The sequence below is a fragment of the Mangifera indica genome, chromosome 1, assembly GCF_011075055.1.
Source record: "Mangifera indica cultivar Alphonso chromosome 1, CATAS_Mindica_2.1, whole genome shotgun sequence".
In the NCBI taxonomy this organism is placed as follows: domain Eukaryota; kingdom Viridiplantae; phylum Streptophyta; class Magnoliopsida; order Sapindales; family Anacardiaceae; genus Mangifera; species Mangifera indica.
Genome location: NC_058137.1, coordinates 29,245,211 through 29,257,415, shown reverse-complemented (window position 1 = coordinate 29,257,415; position 12,205 = coordinate 29,245,211). Strand labels below are relative to the sequence as shown.

General features: G+C 35.4%; 2 protein-coding genes across 3 annotated transcripts; one reads left to right on the top strand and one right to left on the bottom strand.

The window, feature by feature from the left end:
- Nucleotides 1-2,636: 2,636 nt before the first annotated feature.
- On the top strand, nt 2,637-3,362 carry LOC123212959 (chaperone protein dnaJ 11, chloroplastic). The gene has a single exon (XM_044632229.1). The coding sequence runs from the start codon at nt 2,695-2,697 to the stop codon at nt 3,172-3,174; it is 480 nt and encodes a 159-aa protein (XP_044488164.1). The 5' UTR covers nt 2,637-2,694; the 3' UTR covers nt 3,175-3,362.
- Nucleotides 3,363-4,937: 1,575 nt separating this feature from the next.
- Nucleotides 4,938-11,641, bottom strand: LOC123223529 (enhancer of mRNA-decapping protein 4-like). 2 transcript variants are annotated; one of them, XM_044646721.1, is made up of 12 exons: nt 10,992-11,641; nt 10,489-10,701; nt 10,181-10,399; nt 9,598-9,726; nt 7,725-9,290; nt 6,793-7,149; nt 6,598-6,717; nt 6,288-6,458; nt 6,018-6,182; nt 5,785-5,910; nt 5,221-5,569; nt 4,938-5,130 (listed from the first exon to the last, which is right to left on the bottom strand). In XM_044646721.1, exons 1-11 carry the CDS (start codon nt 11,586-11,588, stop codon nt 5,261-5,263), a joined length of 3,972 nt encoding a protein of 1,323 aa, XP_044502656.1. In that variant the 5' UTR covers nt 11,589-11,641; the 3' UTR covers nt 4,938-5,130; nt 5,221-5,260. The 2 variants fall into 2 exon arrangements, with proteins under 2 accessions (XP_044502656.1, XP_044502648.1); XM_044646713.1 differs by having other exon boundaries at nt 4,938-5,569.
- Between the last annotated feature and the right edge of the window lie 564 nt (nt 11,642-12,205).

Below are 12,205 nucleotides of genomic sequence, written 5' to 3'. Positions count from 1 at the left end.
TCAAATTTTATCAAATATAATAATTATTTATATCTAAAAAATTTTAAATAATTTATTTTTAAAATAACTAATATTTTTATTTTAATAATAAAATATTATTTAAATTAAACCTTTCCTAGATAATCAGGTAATATCTACCATAATAAATTAAATTAATTATTTTTGTGGTCGGTTTTGCTGTTTACTTTTCTTCCAAGCATTAAATTGCTCTTTGAATCGTACAAGAGACACGACTTTTTAGAGGCAAATCAGGCACTCCAATTTTGACTTTCGCACAGATTAATTAGACGGTAACCTTCCTGAAGCTACCAAAAGTGCTTGTTGGATATCTAAATTGATTTATATTCTTCTTATGATTTGACCTTTAATCCAAATCCACTCACCACCACAAGGATTCGGGGAGATCCTCCTGTAGACAAATAGCATTGGACTTTCGACTTTAATTTAATGTTTTTATTTTCTTTCTTTCTTTCTTTCTTTCAAGTCTATATAGTATACTTAACTCTTGTAAGAAAAAATGTGTGAAACTATATATAATATCTTATTTATACAATTTAATCTAATAATAACAAATTATAACTCTTGTGATGTTTATTATTATTTTTTTAATTTAAAATCATTTAATTATATATTATCATTATAATTTGTATGAATAAATTAAAAAAAATATTTATATGTATAGTTTTATTGAAACCCAAAAGATAATAACCCATCATAGTTGTTTAATAATCATTTAATTGCTTAATGTGTCTACATCCATTAATGTAGGCATCATGTTTCATGTTTGTTTTTTAATTGAAAAAGAAGAAGTTTGTGGTAGACCAATTCTTCCACCAATATTTATTTATATAATAATAATAATAATAATAATAATATTTGTAACCCAACATAAAGCTTCTTGCTTGAAATTAGGGTTTACTTTCAATTGATGGGTCACACTCACAAAACATGTTGCAAAGTTAACGAATATTTACCTAATTATTTCTCCTGCATTTCATATTAACGACCTAAAGTTGACGCTTCTAAAAAATTTACTAAAATTTTACTTATTTCACTTGAAATTGTATCCAAAAAAATATCATGAATTTTTTATCTATATAATCAATTTCTTTTACAGATAAATTTTATATTTATCTGTAACAGTAAATTTGGTAGAAAGTTCGTATGATATCATCCGAAGATTCAATCAACCTTTTAATATATCTAAGATTATTCTAATTTAAGGAATATTAATTTATCGTATTAATAATATTATCAATTAGGTAAAACTTTTGTATTCAACTTATAAAGGCTTGTGATTTTTGTCAAGGTCTCTTTCATAATCACTACCATTATTATAACAAAATCTTACTAAAATATTATAGGACGGGTGAATAATTTTTATTTTCTTATTAGTATTTAAAATATATTTGTGTCACTTTTTCTGCATTATAATTTAAATAAATATTCCCTCCACTAAAAGGACGGTTTCTAGAAGCTTGAACCTTCAACTCAATAATATAAAAAAAATATATATTTATTTGTGGAAAAAAACAACAAGGCTTCTAGAAGCTCTTGCACGTGCCAAAGTAATTACTACCATTGGATAGTTCTCAACGGCGCCCATTGGGATAGTGGCGTGGCCCACGCGGAGCTTGGAACTTTAGATGTCACGCTTTCAGTGTTATCCACCGTTGGATTTTAAAGATAAGATTTCTCTATGCGAATCGAGCAGGTATGTATGATAGTCTTACGCAGTAGCTCTTAGCTTCTAGAAACTTTGGCACGGGTAAGGGAATTTGGCTTTGGGCTTTTGTTATTTGTGTCGGCTCCAAGATATTAGCCACTTGGCATCTCAGCCGCCAGTCTACACTAAACTTAAAAATAGAAATTAGCATATTAATGCAATATCCACTATAAATAATAATAATAATAATAATAAAAAATTATAAATTTTTTTTAAAAATATAAATTAATTGCTTCTAATTGATAGTACACTATATTTTTGTAAAATTTTCTTTTTAAAATAAAATTTAGAAAAGTCAAATAAATTCAATACTTTAAAATTTTCACAGTTTTCGAAATAATTTATGTGAAGTACAGTTATTTAACTTGAAAATAACTATTTATTAGGATGCTTATGTCTTATTGATTATGTTAAGACAAAATTTTGATTGATTGGTTACGCATAGTTTGATTAGTTATCAATTGTTAAAACTTAAATTTTAGTTTAAATTTATCTAAGGTTTAAAATTTAGAGATTAAGTAAAAAATTGAATTTTTTTTTAATAAAACATTTGAAATTTCAATGGGTTTAAATTGAATTCAAATATAAATTGTTAATTAATTAAATAAAATTTTAATTCGATATTCTCAAATTAATCTCTTTTCAAATTAAATCCAACCCTAATCATAAGTTAACACAAGCATATTACATACTTTCTCTTTAAATTCTGAGAAAATTTCAATTTAGGAAAAAGTTATAAAAATAAATCCCTAGCTGAGAATAAAGCCGAAGCCAGCTAAGCTAATGCTTCTAAAACTGAAAACAATATGCCCCATCCGCTGATTTGTGTCAAAACGACAACGTAATAGGACCGGTTTTCCATTTTCGTTTCGGGATTTGACGTTGTCTACATATACTCTATAAATATACGCCCTTCTTCTTCGTCCTTTTTCACACACACTTGCACTTATTTTTCCTTAGACTCAATCATGTACGCCACTTTAAACATACCTACAATTCCACCCGTGATTTTTTCGCCCCAATCCCCTCCCAAAATCGCCCTTTCCCCAAATTCCGCTCGGTATTCCGGCCGGAACAATCGGAACCCGTGCCCATCTGCCGTCTCGTACACGGCGGAGGAATCTACCGCCGTGGGCACGGTCAGAGGGAGCTTGTACGAGGTTCTGAGGGTTGACCCAACGGCCACCTTGACAGAGATTAAGATGGCGTATCGTGCCCTGGCGAAAGTGTATCATCCCGATTTATCAGGGGAGCGCACCCCAGACGGCCGAGATTTCATCGAGATCCATAACGCTTATGCTACGCTGTCGGATCCGGCGGCAAGAGCGGTTTATGATCTGTCTTTGGCGGCTAGTAGTAGAAGGTTAAGAAAAACGGCGTCGTTTGGTTCTTCGGGTCGGGGCGGATTTTACCCGAGCCGGAGATGGGAAACAGACCAGTGTTGGTAGCATGTTTTTTTTTTTTTTTTCTTTCTTAATTTGGGTGACCCACCCATCCGACATTGTTTTTTAAACAAGAAAAAGATACTGAAATTTTTTTAGGGGTTCAAAGATATTTTTGCAATGTTGGGGGATGCCCATGTAAATACGTTTTGTAAATTATAAATGAGTAAAAATACATTATTTTTTTGACTTTATTAAATTGTTTTTTTTTTTTTTTGGTTGCCTCGAATCGAAGCTTCTCTTGTGGGCCTTTAATTTATGATAAATGTTGGTAGTTGTTTGGTGCACTGAAAGTTGCTAACTTGGTGGCATGAAAAGGAGGGTATGATTTGATTTGAGCTATTAAAACTCGGATAGAATGAATTGTGAGTGTGTGTGTATATATATTTAGAATAAGATTATTTTGAATTGATTTCAATATTTAAGTTTAATTCTATGTGAATCAAATGTAAAATAAATTGGCTTGTTGATTGCCGAACAGATTATGAGCTAGCTTAGCTAGGCTTACTACTCAGTAATCAAATTCAATCTTTCTGGTTGTTGCATTGAGAGAAGTGATTTCTAGTGAAAGTTCTTCTGCCTGCAAGTGTGCATGTTGCTTTGGGAATTTTTGGTCATCTATCATATCATCAAATTCATTTATAAAAACGCTAAATTTTTACAATTATTTTTTTTTGGTGATTTAAATTGGTAAAGTTATCATCTAGACCCTCACAACACAACCATTAAAAAAGGCATTTTTCATGTTATGTCAAACTCAAGTGGTATTATCTGGTAAGTAAGATTTATGTGAAAAGATGCCAAAAAAATTCAAAATGGCATTGTGATGCCTAAAAGGCATATATGCCGAAATTGCAAACAAATAGCCAGACTACTGGTTTTACTTAGGGTTAAATTTCTTATTTTTTAAGTTATGTGGGATGTTATTGATAATCTAAATTCTTGAGAGTCCTAACACTATGTTACCACACGGTGTCCTCAATTGGATCTACCCAAACCTACGGTCACATACTCCCTTTTGGAGGCTTTTAATACAATTCTTTGTTAATTTTCTAGTTTCACTCTTTTATATCGTTTCATTCTACAATAGCTGGATTTGGATTGAATAAAGACCAATTCAAATAATAACATCAAAGAAGATGAAGAGTTGTTTAGAAAAATAAGTTAAAAATGGATTATCAATGAAAAAGAGACAAAGATTCGAATTGAACTAGTCCGGTGCTCATCTCAAGTTAACCAAATTTAAGATAGAGTAACCTTAAGTTTGAGTTAAGTCGGCTCAAATCCGATGAGTTGTTGAAAAATTGTTGACAAATCTTGTTCTTCAATTTCTGTGATGACTCTTCTTCATCTCTGACGACTTTTTTTTTTCTAGTGCTTTCTAACAATTTCTCCAAAATCCCAATTGTCAACTTGAACTAAATTTTTTAGATTCAAAACTAGCATGAACTAAACTATGTTCAAACTTGACTTAACTCAAATTCACCACTCCCTGTAAAGAGTTAGTATCTACCATTTTATACATATAGTCTTGAAGGAAGTCTCGGTATAATAGTTGCATGTATAACACCATAACTAGACAATCATTTACTTGACTAGACTTGACATATTTCCATTACACTAGAAAGTTGATCCCGAGTCACAACCATCCCAATGTAAGAAACATTTTTAACTTAGTCAAGCATTAACACCCATATTGGCTATCTTGCAATATGTACATTACATTGCATGAAAATGGGGGATGACTTCATGTTCATGTAGATGTGTAGTTATTTGCAAAATTGTCAACTAGCCTCCCATGTGCATTCATTATGGTTCAAGTGTTCTCAACACTAAACACGGTTAAGTGTGCAACATAGAAGTTTTTGTACATCCAAGATACAACTTTGGATATGCTTGAAACTGAAAGGGACATGCCACTGAAACCACTATGATATTAGGTTTATGAACACCCAAAAGCAACTTCATCAAAGCATCAAAAGCATGGAAATTTTCATGTTAGTGAATTACTTTGGAAAAACATGTTATCAAAAATATGTACAGCTTTCTTACCACATTAGAAGTCCATGTATCTGAGGTTAAAGCGGGCGGATCATTTACAGGTCATCATCATGGAGTTGATGACATGCATGATAAGACGGATACTTGAAAGTTCAGCTCCGGTAGTTGTTGGTGAGCTGCGTTGAAGATGCAGTCTCTGATAGACTTGATCAAAGATGGGTTGTGCATGCATTGTGATCAATGGATCTGTTGGGTTTATGGCAGCAGCCACATCCGTAATCCATGCAAGTTTACGATGTCTGTCCTTGTTGATGTCACAGGCCAACTGCTGCAGAAGAGAGAGCAATACTCCTTGGCTCAAAGGGAGGGGCATTGTAGCCAGAATCCCGTGTAGATCAACCTGGAAAAGACAAGGAATAAAAATCATACATGACTTGATGTGCAATAATGACTATTTCAGAAAAGTTCACTTCAGAATCATAATAATCTCCAGCACATACAGACGGAAAGGATACAGAGAAAAACTAGTATAGATCATTAAATTTAACTTTAAGGCTAAGACACAATAGACACATCACTTGAGTACAAGTACTGACAACAAAATCCAAAGCATACCTGTGAACATAACCAAGACACAATAGACACATCACTTCTTTGTAGGGCAACAGTGAAAGCTTCTTCATATTTCTGCTCAGATACCAATCTGGATAGCTCTTTTGCAGGGTTTAAAGATGATTCAACCTAAAACATGAATAGAGAGTCCTTAATATTAGGATTCCCAACCAAAAACCTTATAAGTTATAACAAATTTGTTACTTGTAAATAACAAACAAAAGAAAGCAGAAAACCTTATCATGGAGAACATGCAAAGGTCCATTGCTCAGTTGGGGAATCAAGGGATTTACAACAGTTGGATTTCCTCCTGCAGCGGCGAGACTAATAAGTTTACGCTGAACATCTGTCAATTCTCCACTTAAAGTTTGGGTCATTGCTGAAGCAGAAGTAATTGAATCCTGAAAGAATAAAAGATTTTGATTTATGAACCTCAGAGGTAAGAAGGGGAGAAGATAGGTCAGTGGTTCTATATGAATGGCGTAATGTAACATGACAATACAAACCCTTAAAGCTAGAGCAAAGGGAGAATGTGCAGTTTCAAAATGCTGCAGAGCTGCGGTTGTATGTTCAGCCATTCCTTTCTGAAAGGTAGCATCCACTTGCTCAAAAATAGCTTTGCATGACTTTTCAAAGGCAGGGGAAATTGAAGCTTCTACACTGGACTTCAAAGCATCCTAGATGAACAGAATGATAAGATCAGATATTTCTTTAAACTCACATCAAATGATAAGCAACCTATATGAGCAATGATAATTTATTCAGTCAAGATGATATTCAAAATCTAATTAAAATAAGCCAAGCTGAACTTGTGACCTGGAGAGCTATCTTGCCAGAAGTTTGAAATTGTGCTTGGATTTGCCTACCAACAGTGGCTTCAAGCCTTGTATTAACTGACCTCTCCAGCATATTCACTGCCTTGTCACCGACTCCTCTCTGCAGCACAAAGTATCAATTAGATACCAATAAACCAAATTCCTTTCAGAAGAACCAGAGATTAGGAGTTCAAACCTGGAAGGACTCTGTAATAGTTGACGAAATGGTTTTCTCAATGCTGGGAGTGATGGTGCGGACAATAGCTGGTCCAACTGCAGCCAATTCCCTCTTCACTGCTTTTTCTACTACAGGGGTCAAGTCCTTGTTAATAATGCTAGTGATCAAAGTTACTTGCTGTTTGCGGTCTCGGGATAATTTCTCATTTTTTCCGTTCTCCTCTTGGAAACGAGCCCACAATGTATCAGTACTGGCCTTGACAGCCTTCTCAATCCACCTTCCTAGAGATGCCTCCAGTCTTTTACCTTCTTTTGTTACAGGAAGGGTCACCAAGCTTGACATCTGCTTCTGCAGTTCCTTTTGCACGGCCATTAGCTTCATGAAAAGCAAATACTATGTTGATCAGTTGACCACAATGGGAACATATTGCAAGTGCATGTCATATTTATGATGGCTTATCATATGAGAACCAAAAACTTAAACTTTCATTCTTTGCGAAATACACTACTGTAGTGTTACTAGTATGAGATGACAAATAGAAACATGAAACAGGTTCCAAGGTTCCCAACCAAGAATGACAGTGAAGATTAATACTAGATCGACAGATCATAATTTCAGAAAAAATTTGACATACATAATTAAAAGGTTGAACTCCAACATCCAATTTTACATAAATCAAAGGCTTTCATTATTGTCATATTTAATAATTTATCAATAATGAAGAGAAAATATTGAAGCAATCAAGATTAAAAAGGCAATATACAGGATATTATTACTAAACATCAGAAATGTATTACTAGTATGAAAAACAAAACCACTTATCCAGTGCCAGGAAGTGATCAAATAATCTCTTCACAATACATTCATGTAAGTTATTCTCAAATGACACTCTCTTATGCATATTGAGCAATTAAAATGCAGAAAAACTTGCACTAACTCCAAGCAGTCACCTGATTAAGTGTATTTTGCATTGTTGTGATTTGAGACGAATCAGCGGGTGCAGAGGTGAGAGTTGAACTCCCACCAGGTTCACAGAAAGAACCAACTGAGTTGGGAACACTTGAAGAATGAACTGGCACTTGAGCATTGCTTCCTGTCTGGTTTTTCCCCTTGGCACTCAGTGTTCCAGATTGTGCAAATACTGATGTCACAGCTGACCCTGAAACCTTTCCATTAACATCTTTTGTAGAGTCCTGGGCTTCTGACTCACCACTAACAGAAGGTTGGGAAAGTTGGGCTGTTAAGCCAGCACCATCAACTTCCGGCTCTTCTTCCACAAAATGATTTTCTGCCAATATTGCAGATGAATCTCTGGCCATCTCAATTCCAAGATCTGAAGCCTGGGAGCAGAACAGCTTTTCTGTGTTTTCTGTTTCTTCATGGGAACCAAATTCATCACCATGAGCAGCCCTTGTTTCACCCACTTCTTTAACCTCCACCTCACCACTTACCATATCCCTATTGATGACCACATCTTGAATATTTGCCTTTTCCTCCTCATGGCGCTTAATAATATTAGTAGTTTCAGAAGATGAACTTGACATTAAGATCTCAGAAGGAGTTATCAAATGAGTAGGATGTTTGAACAGGATAGATGGATTAAGCACCCTGGATATATCTTTTGTTGCAATTTTCTTTTCTTCATTCTTTGCATCATTATTATAGGAAGCTGCACCAGATACATTTACATGAATGGTGTCCATTTGCCTGGCAACTGAACAGTCAATAATGGATTGGCTTCCGCCATGTTCACCAAGCGAGGGGCCCAGATCAAGGCTATTTTTTGCATTTCCAAGACCGGAAAGCTTCCTAGACAACTGAGGACTCAGTGGAAGAGAAGGTGATGCCATACAAATTACATTAGTATCAATAGTTGTTCGTGCCAGAGAAATTGGATTAGAAACCATGTTAGACGTCATAGTTTCTGGCAAAGCAGGAGCCTCAAAAGAAGTAGAACATAGAGGATATCTTGCAGTAGCAACTTCAGAGTAAATTGGCCTGGATGCTGGACTAGGGAATGGAAATGCGCTAACTCTAATTCCATTTAAGTCAGCATTACTTGCATCATGTGAGACACCTGAAACTGTATTCTCCACACTTTCTATTGGTGGTGGCAAGCACTGGCACAAGTCCAAAGCATACTGCTGAATAGCCAATGTTTGGACTAAATAAAGCTTAACTATGTGTTCACCAGGAGGCTCAGTTGTTCCAGTGAAACTCAAAATAGGCATGGTTACAGTAAACTCTGCTATGTAATCCATGCGGGTGGCCATGGGATTAGCTCCATAGTCCAAGTGTACTGAGTAAATTGCATTCTTCTTCGCATTTGCAAATAAGAGAAGACCAGCTTGAGACAATGCCACAGTTTGGTTAAAGAATGCCTCCTCAACCTGAGCTTCAGCAGAACTCCTGAAGTCTAATGTCTGCGTACACTTCCATGATTCAACATCACCAGGAAGCAGCCATCCTTCTTCACTAGTTGATGACCAAATCTTCACTTCCTTATTTAAAGGTCCCTGGAAATGGATTATCTATTTAATAATAGCTTAATCGTTTAATTAAGAAAAATGCAATAGTAGTCATAATAATGCAAGTACAATACTTAACTGCCATAAAAAGGTCAAAGAGCAGATTTCTAAAAAGAAAGATGACAGAAGCCCTAAAGTAACATTTCATGAAGTTTAACAGCAAAAGTATGAATGCCAAAAATATAAAACATTCTAATCAATGATGACCTTCTTGATCATCTAAAAAAAATGACTAAAGTGACCAATGGGAAGATGCTCATTGTATAGCAGCATAAAGTACTAGGTCGGCATGTACCACTGTGACAAGTATGATGTGACCCGCCTGGTGTGGAGCAGTCAAGAACTTGGCTGAATTTACAGGTTGGCCACCGTGAGGTTTCAATGTAGCAAGGGGCCCTGCCTTGCCATCTTCCCAAATCTTTATCTGTTGCAAAACAAGAAATTTTCATAGCCACAATCAATCCACTTATTGATATTAATCAATCACAAGACAAACAAATGCACACGTGAAAAAGAGAACAACAGAAGATACTTAAGTAGTAAACCAATATTTTGTTTCAAAGATGGGACAAAAGAGAAAAACCACAATTGAAAAATCATCAGAACAGTCAGTAAACTAACAACCATCCCTGGAGAAAACTCACTACACTACTCTAGAAGGATTATAACTTATTGGCATAGTTCATTGCCTTCCCTCACATGCAGCTCCAACCAAGAACTTCCATTACTGCGCTTTTATTACTTCACCTTTTCTTCGATAAAATTTGAAATTATGAATTTACCATCACTAAGCTACTCCAATAACTAATTTCAGCCACCATCAAAAAGAAAATCATTACATTTATTAAAAGATGATGCACAAATAAAGAAGCACCAACCGTGCCATCGGTAGAAGCAGAAACCAAACGGGTGATTGTCCACTGACAAAAAGATATATCAGTTACTTCTCCATCATGTTTACCAACCAACTGAATTCCATCAAAGAGTCTGTCAACAGAACACTGACGAGGTGTCTCAGTTGAAAAACCTTCACCCTTCTCAGCTTTTGCAGTATCAATTCTCAACACACACTTCCCAATTCCCACCACCAAAACATCCTGCAAAATGAAACTCAACAAAGCAAAACAATATCACAAACAATTTTCCCACAAAATACAAAACAAACATTTCAATTCAATATGATTACTTGTTTGTTACAATGCCAACAAAGCCTGGGATGCACATAATCTCCTTTATTCTCTCCTAAAAAATGAGTAGCAAAAACAACATTGCCAGTAATTTGTGGCTTATCTTGCTCATCTGGACCTTCACATATCTTCCAAACATAAACTCGCCCCTCCACGCTCACAGTAGCCAAAAGGTGCACATGATCCGCAAAAAACACCATATCCGTGACTCTCTGAATCCCAACAAACAATGCAAACCAAATTCATTACAAAACCTTTAACAATAAACACTACTAAACAAGATAAATTACAAACATCCCACCAGTAAACTCACAACAAACTCATCACAGAACACTTATTGCCATTCACTAAAGCCTATAACAAACTACAAATGCTTAGCAAAGAAACAAAGCAAACCCATTACAGAAAAACACTTGCAATAAACACCGAAAAAAACAAAACAAACTCATCATAGAACACTCTAATGACAAAACTAAGAAAACCCAAAACAAATTACTAATACCTTAGTGTGGCCACGAAACAAAGCGCGCGAAGCGGTGTTGAGATTCAAAACCCTAACATTTCCACCTTTAAGTCCGTACACAATGTAATGTGCATTAACAGCGATTTGTCTGCCGAGAACAAGCTCAGGATCCGACCCGTACTTAGTAATCGGAGTCGCCTCCAGTTGCATCGGTTCTGTTTCGCCTTCAACACGATCGTCTACGTCATACGCCACGCAATCACCTGAAACACGTCGCCCTTTGGCCGTTCTCTGACAAGAATTATTAGCAATAATAATACTATTAGTAGAATTATTAACGCCATTATTGTTAGCGTTGTTGGTGCTGCTGTTGTTGTTGAGAAGAGCGAGAATTTGGGTGCCGGCGTTGAGAGGAGGGGGTGTATGATAAGGGGGCAACCTGGGGGGTTGCATGTTAGCGTGGGGCTCGGGGAATGGCGGAGGGTAAGGGAAGAAGGAAGAGGAGGTTGCAGTGGTGTTGGTGGTGGTGGAGGAGGAGGACGGCGGATAATAAGGAGGGAAGAAACTGTGCATGTCAAATTGAGGTTGAGGGGTTTTAGAAGATGCCATATGTTCATTTGCTGCGCGAAAAATCATATGAAATTATAGATGTTTTGTTTGTCGAGGAAGAGAGAGAGCGAGGACAGCGATGGGTGTGTCTTAAATTAGTGGTTTTTAGTGGGACTTTTCTGAAATTAAAAAATTAGGTTTGGATGTTAAGGAAACTATTGGACCTTTTGTTACACTGATTTGAATAAGGATACGTTTAGACCATACCATAAATAAATACTAATTATAAAAGACAAGCAATAATATATATGGTCAAGAAACTAGGGGTGCAATTCTTCCGAATTCAAACTATTGGATTTAGGTTTACCTATAATGGGTTGATCTAATCTAGTTTAATTTAACTGCTAAGAACAGTTATTAGAAGGACGTTGGATGGTAATTAGACATTTATAAATTGTTTAAAACCTGCCTTCTCTCTATAAACATAATATTTTACGTTATTTTTAACATAAGACTTACTTCTTCTTCTTCTGGATACTCCACACACATAACCAAACCGTAACATAAAAATCAAGTCTCCCAACTGAAAAAAATGTACTTGGGCAAATGGTGTCATGAAAATAGACTAACATTAATATCTTATGCCGTATTCAAATGAGTTTTATTGAAATTAAATTCGAGTATGCAAATTTACAATTTACAGT